The sequence below is a fragment of the Seriola aureovittata genome, chromosome 15 (assembly GCF_021018895.1).
Source record: "Seriola aureovittata isolate HTS-2021-v1 ecotype China chromosome 15, ASM2101889v1, whole genome shotgun sequence".
Taxonomy (NCBI): domain Eukaryota; kingdom Metazoa; phylum Chordata; class Actinopteri; order Carangiformes; family Carangidae; genus Seriola; species Seriola aureovittata.
Genome location: NC_079378.1, coordinates 13,510,777 through 13,529,510, shown reverse-complemented (window position 1 = coordinate 13,529,510; position 18,734 = coordinate 13,510,777). Strand labels below are relative to the sequence as shown.

General features: G+C 38.5%; 1 protein-coding gene across 2 annotated transcripts; it reads right to left on the bottom strand.

The window, feature by feature from the left end:
* Positions 1-326: 326 nt before the first annotated feature.
* Positions 327-18,490, bottom strand: pou2f3 (POU class 2 homeobox 3). 2 transcript variants are annotated; one of them, XM_056397023.1, is made up of 13 exons: positions 18,331-18,489; positions 17,942-17,998; positions 12,786-12,814; positions 10,598-10,696; positions 9,838-9,943; positions 8,872-8,960; positions 8,229-8,405; positions 6,521-6,662; positions 5,628-5,761; positions 5,126-5,290; positions 4,269-4,311; positions 3,878-3,986; positions 327-3,179 (listed from the first exon to the last, which is right to left on the bottom strand). In XM_056397023.1, exons 2-13 carry the CDS (start codon positions 17,988-17,990, stop codon positions 3,140-3,142), a joined length of 1,182 nt encoding a protein of 393 aa, XP_056252998.1. In that variant the 5' UTR covers positions 17,991-17,998; positions 18,331-18,489; the 3' UTR covers positions 327-3,139. The 2 variants fall into 2 exon arrangements, with proteins under 2 accessions (XP_056252998.1, XP_056252999.1); XM_056397024.1 differs by lacking the exon at positions 10,598-10,696 and having other exon boundaries at positions 18,331-18,490.
* Positions 18,491-18,734: the final 244 nt, after the last annotated feature.

Sequence of the window (18,734 nt, the reverse complement as noted above, 5' to 3'; positions counted from 1 at the left end):
CAGGAAAATTATATTTCACGGTTCATCAATAGAATGTAAACATTTAATAAATGGTTTATAATGTCGTTGTGTTATTAAATCATATATTAAATGTTTAGATACTTAAAACTAGAATTGCACTCAGCAGAGTGCATCCTTCAGCCAAGGCCACACAATCCCTACTGTCACCAGATCATAGTCATAGATCTCAACACCATAGATTTGTCTGATTTTTTTTTTACATCAAAGTCCATACATTATTTTTTTATTAAGGAAAGTGATGAAAAATTCCTGGATTCACCCTTTTCACCAGATTCACAACAAAATAAAATGGCTTCTTCTCTGGCCCATTCCCCATCACTCCACCAAATTTAGTGCAAATCAGTTCAGTACTTATTGCGTAATCCTGCTGATAAACAAACAAACAGGGATGAAAACACCACCTCCATGGTGGAGGTAAAAAGAAAGAAAATCAAACCCAGGACTGACATGTTCTGTTTAATGACAGTAAATAGAAATGAATTAGGTCCCTGGAGCAGGAGGTGAAGACCATTGATTCCCTGACACTCAGAGGATCATATGGTACTGTACCCACTTTTAACATTTACCATGGTAGCTTCAGTTACATCAGTAAAAACTTTACTCTTTAAGCAAGTACCTGCTGTAACATTATATAACATCACAATTATAGTGGCTGGTTTTATTTGAATGATGAAGTCATGAGTTACTTTGCTGAGTTCCATACCACTGCAAAACATTTTCTCTAAAATAAAATATACAAAAGACACTCAAAACAGAAATTAATTAACAAAGGTAACTAAACAAGCAAACAAACAAGAGTAGTCAGACCTTGACTTGAGGTCTGAAAGGCAGTTTTATGAGTGTCTGTATGAAACAGGGCAAAAACAAGCACAAAATAAGAGACAAATCAAACAAAAGCCCCGGCTGCAAGTTGTTGTGATTTGGCGCTACATAAATAAAAATGGGCTTGACTCGCATCCTCACATCCAGATTAAAGGGAAAGTCTCGTGAAGGTTTCATTTTTGACCAAAAACATTTTAACGAATAATGAGCCATTGAGTTGCACATGTTCATTCATTAACACAAATTTGGCCTTAGATATTTGCTACCAGAAATACTCACTAAATGTGTATTAATCCACAGCTGAAAATAGTCCCTAACAAATACACAGTTTACTTCCTTTCAAAATGTTGTTTGCTGTTTGCTGAAAAACTACAGGGCCCAGCTGTTTAAGGAAATCAGGAAAACTGAGCCTTTTAAAAAAAGGGATTTACATTTTCACTAGGCGCCAGTGGTCTTGGGGCTGAGAGCCACAGACAGGGTAGGGAAATCTAAACTTTGTTGACAATAACAATATCAATAATACATAATATTGCCACCCTTTTTTCACCAATCAGCAAAGTTGACACTTTCTAAGAGAAGATGTGGAGTCACACTGCTGGGTGACAGGACGTCAAATGAAAATACATGATTGAAAAAACACTCCAGCGGATGGCATAACACATCAACTACAACTGCTGAATTACATTTACAACGAACGACAGGGCATAAACATCTGTCAATCACCTTTTGTGTGTACAAACGAGTGCAACACCATGGTTACTACCAATGACTGTCAAAAAGAGTAGGCCATAATCAACCTTTGTACAGTTCATCACATGAAGACTACAGAGCCAAACAAAAGATGTAGAGATCAGGAAGGAAGTGGTATGCAGTCAAGAGGAGGCTGTGATGCCAGGCTTTTCTCCCTGACTTTGAGTTTTGACTTATGGTGGACTAATGACTAAAAACGAATCAATTTGCAGTAAACTGAGACCTTAACACACAAACTAAGGCTGAGATTCACTGGAGATTTGTTTAAAGTCCCTGAAACTTGGTTTCAAATGTTAAGTATTTCTGTTTATTCATGACAAAATCTGAAATAATCAAATCCAAAGTTTGTTGAACAAAAACACATCTTTGGTTATGAAAAGTTTAAGACTCAAAAACAAAGCTAACCTGTTCCATTAGGATTGAGTGGGTGTGGTTTGATGGTTTGAATGAGAGAAAACGACCCAACAACCGTCGTTGCATTTTGATTCAAATGTCGCCCAGAACATTTCCAACTTTGCCAGAAAACAGTGTGTTCAGGACAAAACCTCCAGGTTAGACAAACTTGTTTGGAAGAAACAATAAAAAATTTTGACTATTGTAATAGACTGACTGTCTGGTTCAACTTTAACATACTGTTCAGGCCAGAGTAGTGTGCACAGAGTTTTCTTGGTTGATCATGTTTCTTGCCCCCGCTGGCCTTTGTTGCAGTATCAACATTTTCCCAGATTTCAATTATTTATTTGGTCAGTACAGTGTGATTAAAACTAATAAGAAAAATGGTGTAATAAACCAGAATTATCCCTAAAGAACTAAAATGACCAAACAAAAAGCCGTTCTGTTCACTTATGGTATCTTGCAATGGTCAATGAAAGACCGTTTTGCACAAGCCATGAACATGCAGATGTAAATTCAGTTTATTCCCTTTGTTTTGGCTGCATATTTATTTAGACAGGCTAGCAGTACGCAATGTAGGATTACGTCAAATTCACTAACACAACACTAAAATGTGAACATAAAAACACATCATAACAGCAACAACAAAGATCATTGTAGATGTCGTAAGGAAAAGCTTCACACACAATCTTAGTGAATCTGGACCTGAATCCGTCAGCATTCAAAAACACATTATTTGAGTCTTGGCAGTTAAACATCCAAGCCATGAGCATACGGGCAAGAACACGTGAGAACTCCCCCCAGTGTTTCTGTTATCTGTCACTGTGTGCCTTTTTCTGTGTATTCTTCATCTTTTGCAGCTGATTTAAGGAGAGTAAAGAGTCACATGAACGCAAACCAAACAGCCTCAGGCCGTTGGGATGCGTGAGAGCTTGACTGTTGACAGATTTGTGGTGTGTCGCAGTCCTCGGCTTGTGCTGTTGTTTTGTCTCACGAGTTCATTAAAAGTTTTAGCCTGTGGTTGTAACCCCTGTTCATAACAGGGATATTGTGTAACTCTGTCACATCTTCAGTGTACATCCTTCTCAAACAAAAACAAACAAACAAAAAAAAAATCTTTAAAAGCTTCATATGATACAGTTCATGTTTCATATCAGTGATATGCAGCAGGATTCCACGTGCGGTACCAGGAGCTGAAAAGGGAAGGTCACAGGATTATTCACTCAGAAAAATAAAAGCGACAGAAAATATAACTTCTTCAAGCAATTAACTCTTGATAATTAACTTAAAGAAATAGTCCAACATTTTAGGTAATAATAATATTCTCATGTCTGTCAAAAAAACTGTCTGGCACACAACTCCCTGTAAAACCACCAATCGGGTCATTTTTACATTTTTCTTCCAATACAAAAAGAATAAATGAGAAGATTATAACATGGTAATTGATGAACATTAGAGGTGCTGGTAGCCAGGCTAGCTGTTTCCTGTGTCCACGCTTTATGCTAAGCTAAGCTAACTAGTTGCTGGCAGTAGCTTCATATTTAATGTACATGTATCAAGGCAGTGTACATGTAGTAAGTGCAACAATGTCTTGAAATAATCTGCAATGTCTCCTAAAGATCGATACTCTAATACCAAGACTATTCTCAATAACTTTTCTCTTGCTTACTGACTCTAGTGTTGTTATTTTGTTTTGTTTGCCTTGCTTGATATTGTTCTTCTCAACTCACTTTCAGACTAAATGAATTTAACAAAATATTGAACTATTCCTTCAAAAATGTCAGGTAATAGATTTTAAATGGAACAAGTTGAACAAGTTGAAAGGCTCCAGTATCTACTAATAGTATGAGAGAAAAGCTGCCTCAAGGGGTGTTAGGTGAAGGTCTGTTACCCTGGTGTGCTGTAGGAAGCTGGGTTGCCCTGAGATGTTAAAGAGGCTGTGGACAAGCCGTTGGGGGAAGCTTCACGGCTGGCACTGTTTGGAGAGGAATTTGATGAAACTGGAAAGAAAAGGTCAAAACATTACTGAATATTCACACATACTTTTTTCAGTATATGTTGGATTAATGTGCGAATTAGCTCTGGATATTAAAATAAGAGATGAAAATGTTACTGTATGTTGCTTCCAAGGTCAAGAATGAACATTCAAACTAGTGTTGTAAAATGCAACAGTAACGCAGGGAAGCATATCGTTACATACAGTTGTCACAAAGGAGTGAATCATAATCAGGTTACAACGAGAGGCTCATAGTCAATAGGTGAATGTAGGAAACAGAACTTGCCTCCACCTGAAGCCAGAGGGCTGTAGGATCTGGATGCCGAGGCCTGAAACAATGTGAAAATATATTAGATAAAACCTACTTTACATTTGTATTGTAAAATATACTTGCTTTACGACGTTCCATATTCAGCAGTGTATCACAATACCTACAGGATCTGCATTTTTCTGACTTCAACTGTTTTTGATTTTTTAAAATGATGCTCAAGGGAAAAATGTGTGTCAAGTCAATGTCAGCTGTAAAAGCTCTTGCACACTGAAGGTTTAAGACTCAATTATTTATTTCATGAGCTCAGTGGTGGCTTGATGATTGATCTGTTTTTTCATCTGCTGCCATGACATAGATAATTAAAGTTTCATTTAGGACTTCTCTGTCCTTTAGTTTGCAAGGGAGCTTAAAGTAAAGCGTGGTGTGGTGATGATAGATGCACATTTAACATTTCCCCATGCTTCCAGTCTTTATTGCTAAGCTAGGCTAAAATCTTTACTCTCAGAAAGTGAAAAAGCAAATTTCCCAAATTAATCACAGAGTTGAAAATCTTGCGCTTGTAAGCACACACACACGTGTGATGTCATGGCACACTGCCCACCCCCTACGTACCCCTGCAGCGAGGCGAGAACTTCAGCCACTGCTGGTGCTACGCTTGTCTCTACGCCTCAGTAGGATTTTAGCATTAGCATATTAGTCAAATTTAAGAAAGCGATCCATGAATGTGAATGTAACGTGGACCATGAATTAAAGGGAAAGTACAAAGTGTCACATGACAATAGTATAATATTTCAGCTGCTCACGCATCTGCCACAGTTTAACAGTCCTAAGTGTTTGTACGTGAAACAGATAGGTGTTTTAGACAAGCTAACCATTCTGGAGTTGTAGCTGTGTGATTTGACAGGTAAACTAGCCACTGGGCAGTAGATCCTCTTTTCCTTCTGACGTCGATTACAGAACCAAACTCGAACCACCTCCTTCTCCATGGACAGTTGCTCTGAGATCAGGGTTATCTCCTCGGAGTTGGGCTTGGGGTTCTGAAAATCAAAAATGTTCACGACTCCCTCCTTATAATGTTTGTATTGGGAAGGTTAGGACATCTGCCATGAATAAGTCATGCTTGGTGGGCAACATGTTCACAATGACAATGTTAAAATTCTGGCACTCTTTACAGTCCTTTACAGTGTATAAACATTGGACAAATGGTTTACAACACATTATAATGTAGCAAATACAAAGCAGACATAATTGTTTATTAATGTCTGTTAATACCTAATGTCATTCACAGACATATACACAATTAATAACTTAGAAAAAAAGATCAGTTTCACTATAAAAATGTATAGTATAGTATAGATTCAGTCTTGAACTCACATCAATGAAGCGTTTCTCCAGAGTCATCTTGATGTTCGTTTCAATGCTTGTCCTCTTTTTCCGCTTGCGGCCGTAGCCCTCCATGAGGGGCGGCAGAGCAGTAGGGTTGCTCATCGCGTCAGAAGGTGAGTTCTCTAATGCAAAAACACATGTAACATGGACATCACTTTTCAACAGCTATTACATCAGGTAAGTGATTACTGCAATAAAAACCTGACTTTTAGAGCATATTTCTTTTTTGTCACAGTTTATGCAAAGTTGTCTTTCTGCTCAACAAGTTTTTTTTCTTTTTAGTTTTTTAGGTCCCGTCAATTCTATTACTTGTCTTGTTTTGGCTTGCTGAAATATGCAACTCGCTGGTTGATACCTCCATCATCTCCTTTTCTCAGATGACAGCAACACAGCAAACATTTTGACAGGTCATAGCAGGAAAACCGCAGGTGTAACCAATAACATGAGCAGTGGTGATCCTAGACAATGATGGTGGTGGTGGTGGTGGTGGTGGGGGTGGGGGGGTGGGGGGGTGGGGTGGGGGCAGGCAAAACAGCCCATTGAAGAACCTGTCTCATCCTGGCAGGTATTCTATTCAAACTTTTAAACTATTTCTTTTTCTTTTTTTTCTTTTTTTTATATTTCTGTCGCCTTAAATTGTTACAGATACATACATCTGTATTATTATTTAACATCTAATAATATAAAATAATATAATATATATAAAAAATAATATAATATAATTGATAATACTGAAGATCAGTAAGATGTCTGGATTGAAATAATATTTTTGTTAAATACTTTACTTTAATTCTGTTGCTCCTCTTAAAATTCTACTTACAGAGAGGATTTCACATCAAGCCAAAATCATCAGTGCTACTGTAATAAAAATAGAAATGTACCTGCGTCACTAAGCCATTTCTCCAGAAGAGGTTTGAGCTTGCACATGTTTTTGAAGCTGAGGTTGAGAGCCTCAAAGCGAGAGATTGTGGTCTGGCTGAAATCATTCCCGTACAGTTTTCCCATTGCAAGGCCAACATCTCCCTGTGGTAGAAGACACAGACACACACATTAACCATGATCATCCTTGCATGGAAAAGTCAAAAGTAGATCTTAGCACATAGTAAAGCCTATTTGATCAGTCTGACAAAAAAAATTTAACTCTAGTTTAGATACTATCTTTTTTCCAGGGCTCTCAACCACATCTCACGTCATTAGTGTCAGTCCAGACTGAGAAACAAAAGTTGAACCCTAAATAGATCCTTAAATCTGATCACTGCAAACATGAAACCATCCTTCTGAAAAATGTATTGTCTTCTGAGGGTTAATCACTTTACATTACTCTCTAAATAAATTTCGGATCCAAGCAAAAGCAGTACCAAATGTGTATTGTTAAGTATTTGTACAGGTCCAACATGTAGTTATTATTAAAGAATCATTCTTGTGTATTTCAACTTCATATTTCCACAGTTTTGTCCATCATCTCTGTCCTTTAGGTTATCATTGTACTTAGCCTATGAAAGTAGTTGGAGTGAGATCTGGAAACACAGTGACGTTGCTACAGGTCCAGCGGGGCAACAAACATGAGACAACCAGAAAGGTTGAAAACAAGTCAACAGTTTAACCACTTTATTCAGAATGAAAACTGAAGGTGTACACATCTGAAATGCCGCTAATAATCTAATGCGTGAACACAACTACAGTAACAGTACAGTCAGTCGCCACAGGCAAGATGGCAAATATGAAAATAAGACCAAAGCTGTAATAAAGGTTAACACTTTATGACCCGCCATGTACATCGCAATTCTTATCAATTCATCATGTAACCTTTGGTCGTAACAGTCAGCCAGTACAGTACGGTACAGTACAGTACGTACTGACAGGAACAAGATGTGGACATAGGGAATAAGGGGGTAACAATCTGGGAACTTCAAACGAACATATACTGTAGGTATGTTTTAACCAACAGGTTCTTATTCTGTCATTACCAGGTACAATAAGACCTGCTGAACAACAACTACCCTGCACACAAATAATTCCTTTTGTCCACTTTTACTTACATGTATCGATACATACTGTACTGGTACACTGTAAAAAATAATACTGCAAAAAAATTACACTGTAAATTGGAAAGAATCATGCAGTATGTTGTGGGGCAAAAAGAGTTACCTATAAGTCTCAGCACTGTAACCCAGGTCTTGTAACAACAAATAAAACCTGAGGGAGCTACCTGGGACATATGGAAGCAAAAATGTTTTAGGTTTGAAAGTAAATCTGCTTCATGAGGACTGTGTGGGTGTGGTTCAATCATATTTCATTGACAGTGCTCTCAGCATAAGCCATCAACCCCACAATTGTCATCAAAATTTCATTCGGACGTTGCTAATTCCTGATTGGTGTGTGGAAGTGTATAGATGTCATAATTTTTCCAACTGAGCGCTGCTCATTTCAAAACACAATTACAGAAAATGTGAAGAGACCAAACTTTGGCAGAAAATGATGTACTTATGTAAGACCATAATGGCACCAGAAGGAAGCTGATTGAGATTTTTGTTTTCAGTTTTCAGGGTCTTCAAAGGAAAACCAAGTGGGGTTCTTTCTTTTCATTACCTGAGTGAAGCCCAGTTTGATGCGTCTTTGTTTGAATGCTTTCGCAAATTGTTCCAGTTCCTCCAGATCACTGGGTTCTTCCTGTGGTGGTACCGACATGTGTTTGGGCATCTGTAGGTGAGACATGTCCATGTGGGTCTCCATAGATGACCCTGCCAGACCAGAGCGACTCATAGCCTGGATCAGACAAACATCACAGAAAAAAAAGATCTTCAGTTTGAGGTGATGTAAAAGAAGTGATGATCAGGTGTTTACTTTTCTGGGGCATACAATTTTGCCAGATGTTAATACCTGGCTGTTTAGCTGCTAAATGCTCCACTATGTTCACCAGCAAGTCTCGCCTGCTGAGAGCGGTGACAGTAAATCAAAAGTAAAGTTGCAGGATATAAAACCAAACCGGTGAGTAAAAATGCCAAAAAGCTCCCTTGAGCTGAGGAGAACTGCAGAGTTGGTTGAATTGTCTGTGGGTTTTTCACTATGAGCGACACTTTCCACATACAAGTTGTCATGATATCCATTTTTGATATAGAAATATTGATTGTAGCTGCTTTAAACAGCACACGTCACATTAGCCAATGTCACATTCTTGCAACCTTACACTTTGGGCCGATGTGTGTATAGACAGGAAGTGGTCTTGATTTACCTGTGGAGTAAGAGCCAGTCCAGGTTGATGCTGAAGAAGACTAGTTTGACTCTGGCTAGGAAGGGACAGCAGGTTCTGCTGCAGGAGAGCTGCAAAGGAAAAACAGCAGGTTTTTGATCAGTTATCTGTTTGTGGCAACAAGACTCCCACTAATTGTAGTACTTATATTTCTGTTTATGGACAAATTAAAGACATCTCAATTGGTGAGCTTGGTGAATGGATAAACTGCTGTTCACCCCCCCCCCCCCCCCTATAATTGTGAATAGTCTTTATGTTTATGTTTGTGTATGGATTAAACATAACAAGGTACAACATCACAAACATGCAGCTTTAGAGGTGGTGCAGGGTTCATCTTTTAACTTTGGACAAAGACAGACTAGCTGTTTCCGCCATGCTCCCAGTCTTTATGCTAAGCTAGGCTAACAGCCTCCTGACTCTGTACTTCCCACTCAAAAGAAAGAAAACAAATGAGTGCATTTCAATAAAAGTTAAAAAGTTCCTTCAATAACAAGACATCTTGCCAGTTGACCATTCGTCCATGGGAATACATGTGTGTGTAATTTCTAAAGTAACAAACTATGACAAGTTCATGTTGAGCTGTTATGATGCATTGAAATCTACAGCCTCTGATTTTCCCCCTGAGTAGCTTTTAAGTTAGTTAAAAAAAAAAAGAAGGACAAATCACACTGTATGACAATATCATCTATTTTCCTTTTCTGCTTTTACACACTTCACTGAATCCACATTAGGCTGAAGAATCAAATCTAAAATACCATTTTGTATGACTGCATCATATAATCTGTGGATTATATTACTTCATATGACTCAGCCCTGATGTTATGCACATTTCCCCCAAATTCATCCCGACCAGCCATTTTTTTTCAGAAATCCTGACCACAGAAGAAACATTTTGAGGGACTGAATGAAATTAATTCTCTGCAGTGGAAGTTGTTTTTAAGACCCCACCTTGGTGACTGGTGGGGCTCTGGGAGAGCAGAAAAGGGGAGGGAGAAGACAGGTGAGACGGTGGCATCAGAACCAGCTGCTGCATGGTGTGGAGAGAGGTGAGCTCCTGGAGCAAAACAAAACACACAGCGACAAAAGATTTAGTCTTAACTCACCTTTACATGGAAACTACAATTACAATGTTTCTTACATGGATCTGCAATAATAACTCAGTGATAGAATATATATAGAATATACTGCACTCTGAGAGGGGCCATTCTGCATTTAGCTGACAACATATAGAGCATGTACTCCACTTACATAACAATTTCAACAACCTTCCTGCACATCATAAAGTCTTATTAGCACGTGTGTACGATGAAAAAATGGCGTACAAGTGACCGACAATGTGTACAAATTTCTTTGTGTCTTCAAAGTGTCTTGCTGAAACGGGGGACTGCAGTGATTCTGTTCTGCACGTACATAGAGTTTTGGGAATGGCAAGAGACAGGTTTAAAAAAAAAATTGTAAAAACTGATACAGCACAGGCAGAGATATAAGTCCATAAAGTGGGCTGTTAAATGTCTTTCAGATGTTATACAACATTTTTGATCGTTGCTCCTTTAAGTAAGATTTACGGTGTTGTATTTCTACTTTTACTGAAGTAAATCTGAATAGTTCTTCCAACACTGCCCCTTTGTGAAAGCCGGACTCTGATGAAAGGCTCATAAACTCAGAGACGACATGCTTAGATGTAAAATAACCAGAGTCTGTGTCTTACCCCAGTGAGCTGACCATGCACTGGAGTACTCTGTGTCAGGTGACATGTCTTCAGCGAGGAAGCTGTATGAGGTGAGTCGTTGATGTCCTCTGTCTTTATCTAAGACATCGAAAGCACAGCATTAACTGTCTTACTTATGAACAGATTAAAAAAATAAATTTTAGAAAAGCTGAGAGGATGGGAAACTTGTGCATACATATTTAATGTTTCAGTGTTACAATAACTACCTGATGGAAAATCATACATACATAAATATTAAAACTAAAGCTACATAAATGATGAGACAAACAATACAAAACAATAATGATTGATTGATTGATTGATTGACTGATTGATTGATTGATTGATTGATTGATTGATTGATTGATTGATTGATTGATTGATTGATTGATTGATTGGATGATTTGTACTAATCTCACACAGATACACATACATGCATGTGGGACTTTTTTAGTAAATAATCGTGTCCTTTCCTGTATGTACCTTTTCAACCCCACCCCCAGACACACACACACACACACACACACACACACACACACACACACACACACACAGTAACTCCAGGACCAGTTTGGTTACTAAACATTACACAAAGAGTGACAAAGAGTGATGACTCCTTCCCTCCCCTTGGGCAAGCCAGTATGCAAATATCCCTCCCCCTCTCCCCTCCCCTCGCCACCATCCCCTTCAACCCCTGAAAGCCATGGCACTTCCTGGAAGCATGAGCTCTGAAAGAAAGGTACAATAACAATGTTTGGAGAAGTATCCAAATAGCTGCAAACCATCTGAGATGTTTATAAAGAGATGGCAGTCATTATTGACAGTCTGTGGGGAGAGCAGGTAGTTTATCCTGGGGATGTTAGCCATCTAAAAGTCAGTTGGGCCTCATGTCTCGGGTAAAGGTACATTTGGTATCATTCACATGGCTCTGGGCTGTTTATATTCCAACTGAACTTCGTTATTAAGTCTTCCAAAGAATACAGACTTAAAGTCTTGTGATCTTTTGTATTTTTCTTTCTTCAACAAATCCCATGAAACCAACAATGAATTGATCATCCCAACAAGAATTGCCTATCTGCTGAAGTCTGATTGATCTTATCCCTCTGTGTCAGAGCTCGATTGTTTGAATCACCTTTCAAAACACATGAGTGAGCCACACAGCTGCAATGAGCCTAAACAATTTTTCAAAATCAAATATCTTTTTATAGACAATTTCACTCTTTGGTTAAAACTACTTTCAACAAGGGGTTTGAAAGTACTAATTGGAAACCACTACATTAGAACACAAAATGTGTATTAATCCACCACCGAAAATAGTCCTCAAATGATGCACTATTTACACTTACTTGAGTAAAATCTTCTAAAAATTGCATTAAATAAAAGCCAAACATACAAAAACTGATGGAGATGGATGGTGTAGCAACATGTGTATAAGTTACTTCATGTTTTTGCCAAAGATTAAGACATAAATTTGATCCATGTCTGTCCTTAAAAAGGCATCATCAGAGTTTCACCCACTGTGCTGGATACAAACATCACTTTGTCTAAGGCCCTGTTCAGACCTGGCATTAACATGTGTCTTATGTGACCTGATCACATGTGGACAGCTCTAAATACAGGTGTGAATGCACCCAAGACACACTGACATTCCCTCCCAGACCAACTCCAAATGTGGTCTGAGTGACCACATTCATACTAATTTAGTGGCTGTCTGAAAACTTTTGAAAAGCCCATAGAGATATATTTCGATTTTTGACTTGATTCCTTCTTCTTCTTTTAATTTCTGGCAGACGAAGCCCAGGAAGTGCATTTCTCCCTCCCGTCCATTAAAAACAACAACACATTTGGTGTTTGCAAACAGAAATTATGTACATATTTATTTGCATATGAAGCGGGAAAGCGAGATCTGATCCCAAACGGTCACCAGAGACACATGTGGAGATGCATTCTAATGCCAGGTGTGAACTGACGCACTCAGAGCTGCCCACTAGTGATCGGATCACCTGACGCATGTCAATGCCAGGCTTGAACAGGGCCTAAGCATGCTTGCAAACAGGAAAAGATTACTACATGTTACACAAAGCAATCCAAAGCCTGCTGATGACAGAGACCCCATTCATGGAAATCCTCATTCATAGGAATTGGAACTAAGGAAGTGCAGGAAGTTATTTTGAACTCTGATACTCACTTGTCGATTGAAGTCGATTCCGTTTTGCCCTAAATGTAAGAAAAGAGAGAGAGAGATTCAGATTATTAAAATTATGGTCTTTGACTCAGAATAAATTAAAACATATAACAATCATATTTAGTCTGTTAGCATTCTGTGTTAGCTACATGTGTTTATACTGTTATTTCACCACTAAATCTTTCTCTTTTTACAGCTTCAATGACATCCTTTTCAGACTGCATCAGTGGATTTTTATCTAATTTTATTTCAAAATAAATTGAGTGAAAACAATTACTGCAAAACAAGGCCGAATGTTTTGGCCTTTGGCAGCAGTTTTCTGAGCAGTTTGTTTTTGATTTGATTTGATTTATTTATGGATATACAAAATGCACCAGTTGAAGGAAAATGTGTCAAAGTAAGTGCATTTATTTCTAACATGATCCAAAGATAAAATGTTACACAAAACAAGCAATTTGAAGGTGTCATTTTGGCTGTTGGCAATAATTCATCATTATTTTAAATGGTAACCAAATGAATCCATAATGAAAATAGCCATTAGTTGCAGCCATTAATGAAATATTCAAAAACTGGTTGCACCTCAGCTACAACAGTAAAATGCTGCTTACACATTAATAGTGATCTGATGATAGGCCAATAGTCAGACGGGCTGTTTGTCTGCATTGGGTATATATATTTTTGATAGCCTACTTTAAGTATATTCTCCTGATTATACTTGCGTAACATTTTCACTGCAGGACCTCTGCTTGTAATAGGGTATTTTATTTTTCAATGTGGCATTAAGACTTTTACTACTTCATACACCACAACTGATAGTTCACACACACAGTAGTGTGTAGAAAAACACACTTCTGAGAAGTCTTTTCAAGAAGTGCAGTTTTCCTCCTGAAATATACAGCATTCGTTGTGGAGTGTATGTGGTGAGGACAGGGAGGGAGCTGATAGAGGAGGAGAGTTCATAAAACTGGATAAAGCTCGCATCATTTGAATGTCAAATGGGGCTTTTGGGACTGTGTGTGTATGAGAGAGAGGCAGTGAGCTAATGGAGACGCACAATGCAAATATACCTATAACCCCCACACACTCCACCCCACGTTCCCACCCCCAACTGGACACACACACACACACACACACACACACACACACACACACACACACACACACACACACACACACACACACACACACACACACACACACACACACACACACACACACACACACACACTTCACCACCACCCTACTATGGTTCTGCTCTCCCAGCACAACCAGCTTCACAGCCAAACTTCCAGTATGGAAATGATCAACTCATGCAAATCAGCTCTGAGTGCAGGAAGCCTGTATTAGAGCTCTGTCTACATACACATTGACACACTCACACGCACACATACTGGAAACGATGGTTACATACAAGCAAGCACATACACACACACGCACAAAAAAACCTTTTAGAAATGTTCTATTTCAACTCGTCATTTCATCTTGTATGTTTTTGTAAAAGTGAACAAAATACACATGAGCTGCACTGGGATCAGGGAGGGTGATATCATCCCTTTGGCACAATTATCTATTTGACTTCAGTTAGTCTTCAGGGCTGAATATGACATTTCTGCTGCGAACAGTCAGTCACAGAAGCTGTTTCCCAATTTCATTCTAGATACATTTATAGTACTGTATATTGTAAGCACTATATAATATTTGTCATAGCACACCGTTTTTGGGGTTATGATACAAAAAAAAAAAAATCACTGCGTTTTTCTGTTTTGCAGTAAATTAAGCAATATGTTCACCAGTGGCTGGTACTATCTTAGTTGTCTATCTATACTTTCTGACTTGCCTACAGGATCCTGTCTGTGGCCCTCAACCCCAAGCCCATTAGTTGCTAGTGAAGACAAATCTTCAAAAGTGAGGCACAAATACATAGTTTTATATAAAAAAAGAATTTACTCAGTAATTTCCTAAAAAAAAAGCAGTGCACTGTAGTTTTTAGTTTTTGTAGTTTTTAGCAAGCATTACCTAGACAGAAACTGTGCACTTCTTTGGGACTATTTTCAGCAGAGGATTAATACACAGTGAGTATTTACAGCAGCAGGATGGTGTATATGGCATTCAGTCAAAATAAACCGCACTATGTGTTTATGGTAATGAAAGAACATGTCCCTTGGTGAAAAAGTGTGACTCGTGTGTTTTTAATAGTACTTAGACAACAATGCAGTTGTAAGGCACAGAGGAACAAGCTATCAGGCTTTGGCGATATACACACATTGTTGGTTTTGATCTTTTCAAGTGATTTATTTAAAATAAAAAATGAATAGAATATTACCAGACTTCAAACTTCAGAAAGTGAGAGCAACAAGTCTTTCTTAAGCATTAATACTTTTTTCGTTTGTTTGTTTTCTGAGATCTGCCTTGAGCTGATTCTCCACCATCTGTTCCATATGTGAGTTTCTTTTCTGTTTCCTTTGTGCATTGCATTGCAATAGAGGACATCAGCAGCAACCTCAAATATCCAGCATAGTGATTTCTTTATACTTCATTTTGTCCTCTTTCTGCTCAGAACACGCCACATAAACCTGCATACTGCCACAGTATAGTATGGGACAGGGACAGAACTGAAGTATCAGCTCTCCAGTGTTCACCTCAGGCTTGGACTAATGTTTGAAATGAACTAGCTTAATATTTGGTGTGTAATGATCATTCACTCAGTCACTTCGATTGATAACATACCCTGTTTTCCTGTTAGGAAACAAAGTGTTAATGTCTTTAGTAATGAAAAAGGATGAAACCAAAAAGAACTAAACAGATAGCCATGACTCTATACCATCTATACTGGACATGCACTCAGTTTATTAGGTACACACAGCTAAAACTGATGCAGTAACACAATCGTCTTCATGAAAGTTTAAATGTTCAGTTTTTGTTGAAACTGTTTGGATGCAGTTTGTGATACTGTTGAAGCGTGTTCTGCTTCTCTGCACTATTCTGTGTAATTACACAGTTTAGCGTTTTTTTACAGTTTCAGATTCTGGAGCAAACAAAATCTACCAAAACAGGATGAAGGGAAAGTATCAGAAAAAAAAAGCAGAAATTAAATGTGAAAGGTTTTTACAGTGGTGTGGAGCAGCACATGAATGATTTGAATGATTTAAGTTCAGTATTTGTTGTCTGTGTTAAATCCCCCTAAGCAACCATGCCTCCTAGAAATTACATTTGAATCTTAATTTGCAACAGCAAATAGCAAATTTTAAGAGTCTGTCTGAATCATGGTTTTCATCAAGACAGTGAGGAAACATTTTCAACACACATATCTGCAAAGTCACAAAAAATACTGAATGTATCTGCAAAATGTTGGCTGAGTTGGTTCACTGGCTCTTAGCAACTTAAGCATGTTTCAGCTTGTTTATTGTTATGTTCAGGCACTTGGTTTAAGGAAAGCCTTTTGCCTACCCAAAGTGCTTTTGTTGCCTAAATCGAACCACACAAAGGACTATGGATTAAAAAAAACAAAAACAACAAAACAAACCAAAAAAACCCCAATAACTCTGGTCTCTGGTATTATACTGTATAGTGCACTCTGTATGGTCACCATCCGCCTTGACACTGAGTGACTTCCATGTAGTGCAAAAGAAACAAACAAAAAAATGATATCACTGAACACTTCCAAAATGTACGTAAACATAATTATGAGGAAATACAGTTGGACAGAGAGAGCAGGTGCAGGTGCAGATCCTCCTGATCTACACTGGAGCACAGCTATGAACACAGAGCTGGGACTATCACAGTGTCCAGTGAAAGTGTCTCTCCCCTGCTGTCTGCTAGCTGATTTCAAAACGTTGTCAAAGGGTCAATTCACACAAATTACACCAAACCCCCATATTTTCCCACTCAGCTCTCATGTTAGTCTCTGATATTTCTGCCTGCACACCAGTGCAGTGGAGGTGAATTAAATTTATAATTTGCTGTTGAAAATTTTAATGTTATTTTTCATTGTTGGGAACACCACAGACTATATTCCATTCACCTCCATTGTATTGGATGGAGGCAAAAATCTCACCCAGACAAATAAAACCAAAAACATCTGCACATATAAACAGAGGTAAAGTAAAAAAAAAAAAAAAAACTTTTTTTTTATTTGAGTGAATCAACCCTTTAAAATAAAATCGTTAAAGCCTCCTGAAAATAGACCAGGCCAGGACTAATGATAAAAGCTGCATGGAAAATAAATGTTGCTGTGGCAGACACCTGATCACATAACAAGTCTTTCTGATCATATAAAAGCATTGACATTCAGCACTTCCATGAAACACAGCCGTTCACTTCTCTCACACAGACATTGTCTAATAAAAGTTCCACATTTTCTGTTGCTGGTTCCTGGTTTTGTTTCGTTACTGGTTGTCATCCTCAGCCCCTGGGCAGCAGGCAAACAGCCTCAGGTGCATCCTGGTATAGAAGCCAACTGCCACAATGTCTACACACACGCACACACACACGCGCGCGCGCACACACACACACACACACACACACGCACACACACTCACACATATGGCTACCTATGAAACAGGAGCAAGTCAAAATGCTGCTGCTTTAGCTTTTATTTGTACCATATCAGGCATCAGTAGGAGGAATATTGTGTTGTCTAAAGCGTGCTGTCTGGTGAAATCAGACAGCATGTGAAAACTTGGCAAACGTTTCTAAAACCTGATGTAAATTGCAGCAGCAAAGATCACTGAACAGTTTAAAAAACCTACAGCCTAAAAGTCAGTGTGTACTAAAACTTCTTAACATATTTCACTGGTGTACTTGAGCCGACAATTATCCTCTCTGATAATCCAGACTATAATTTTATGACTTTTCCAGATATCTCTTACAAATTATAAACAGACACACAGGTAAGCTTCCCATAATATACTCTTCACAGTGGAGCAGATAAAATACGACTCTAAAGAAACGAATCTAATAAAAAATTTAAAAATGAACCTTTCACCCTTTTCAAATATAAAGACAACAAACAAACTCTTTCTATGAAACCCCTGCATCACCAGCAGTGACAGAATAAACACAGGCACACTTTTCCTGAGTCACATCTACTGAACTTATCTGCTTGTTCAGATGATTCAGCAGTGTTAACTTGCACCATAATGAAGGTGTAATGTCCTTACCTGCCTGTTCAGCTGGAGCGTCCGACTGTTCCACGGCGTCTGTGCTCATCTTAATATCTGTAATGATAAATATAGCTGATTTTCCTACTGGATTGTAACTTTACCAGGACAATGAAGCACTCAGGCCACCCAGGAAAATGATCTTGAGTTTATTCTAATGCGCCCTCCCCTCCACACACCACCACACAAACTGTACACACTCCTGTGTGATCCCTAGTTGTAATATTCATAAGCAAGGCAGATATTCCCATAAAGCACTACCACAGTCGTCACTGTATGGAAAAATCATGCAACACATGCGCTCCTATTAAAACGAAGCTTCTGTGTGAAATGAAATAGTGACAATATTAAAAAGTCATTGACAAGGCTGTGTTGGAGGAGTGACTCACCTCAGGTAAACAGTGTGTGCTGCTCCAGCTCCCGTTCGTCTCCCTGATTATTCAAAAAGAAGCTTGTGTTAGGATAAAAAGTTTTGGAAATCCACAGCTGCCCATCGGCATTTTCCTAAGTGGAGAAACATTCACCTCTGCAGTACACCCCACACTGACTGATTTGCATATGTCTCTGCGCGTCCTAGCCAGCTTCAGACTGTTTGCATAAAACAACAATGGGGTACTGCACTGTGTGTGTTGGCTGAACAGAGTCCTCTTCAGAGTACTTTGAATAACAAGAAGATGTTTGTATTATTCTTTACACCTGATATAACTCAATGTGTGTTAGTGATGGGGAGAGCAAGGTCATTTTGAGAACATAAGTCATTATTTTGATACAGTAAGTGAAACTGATCAAATTA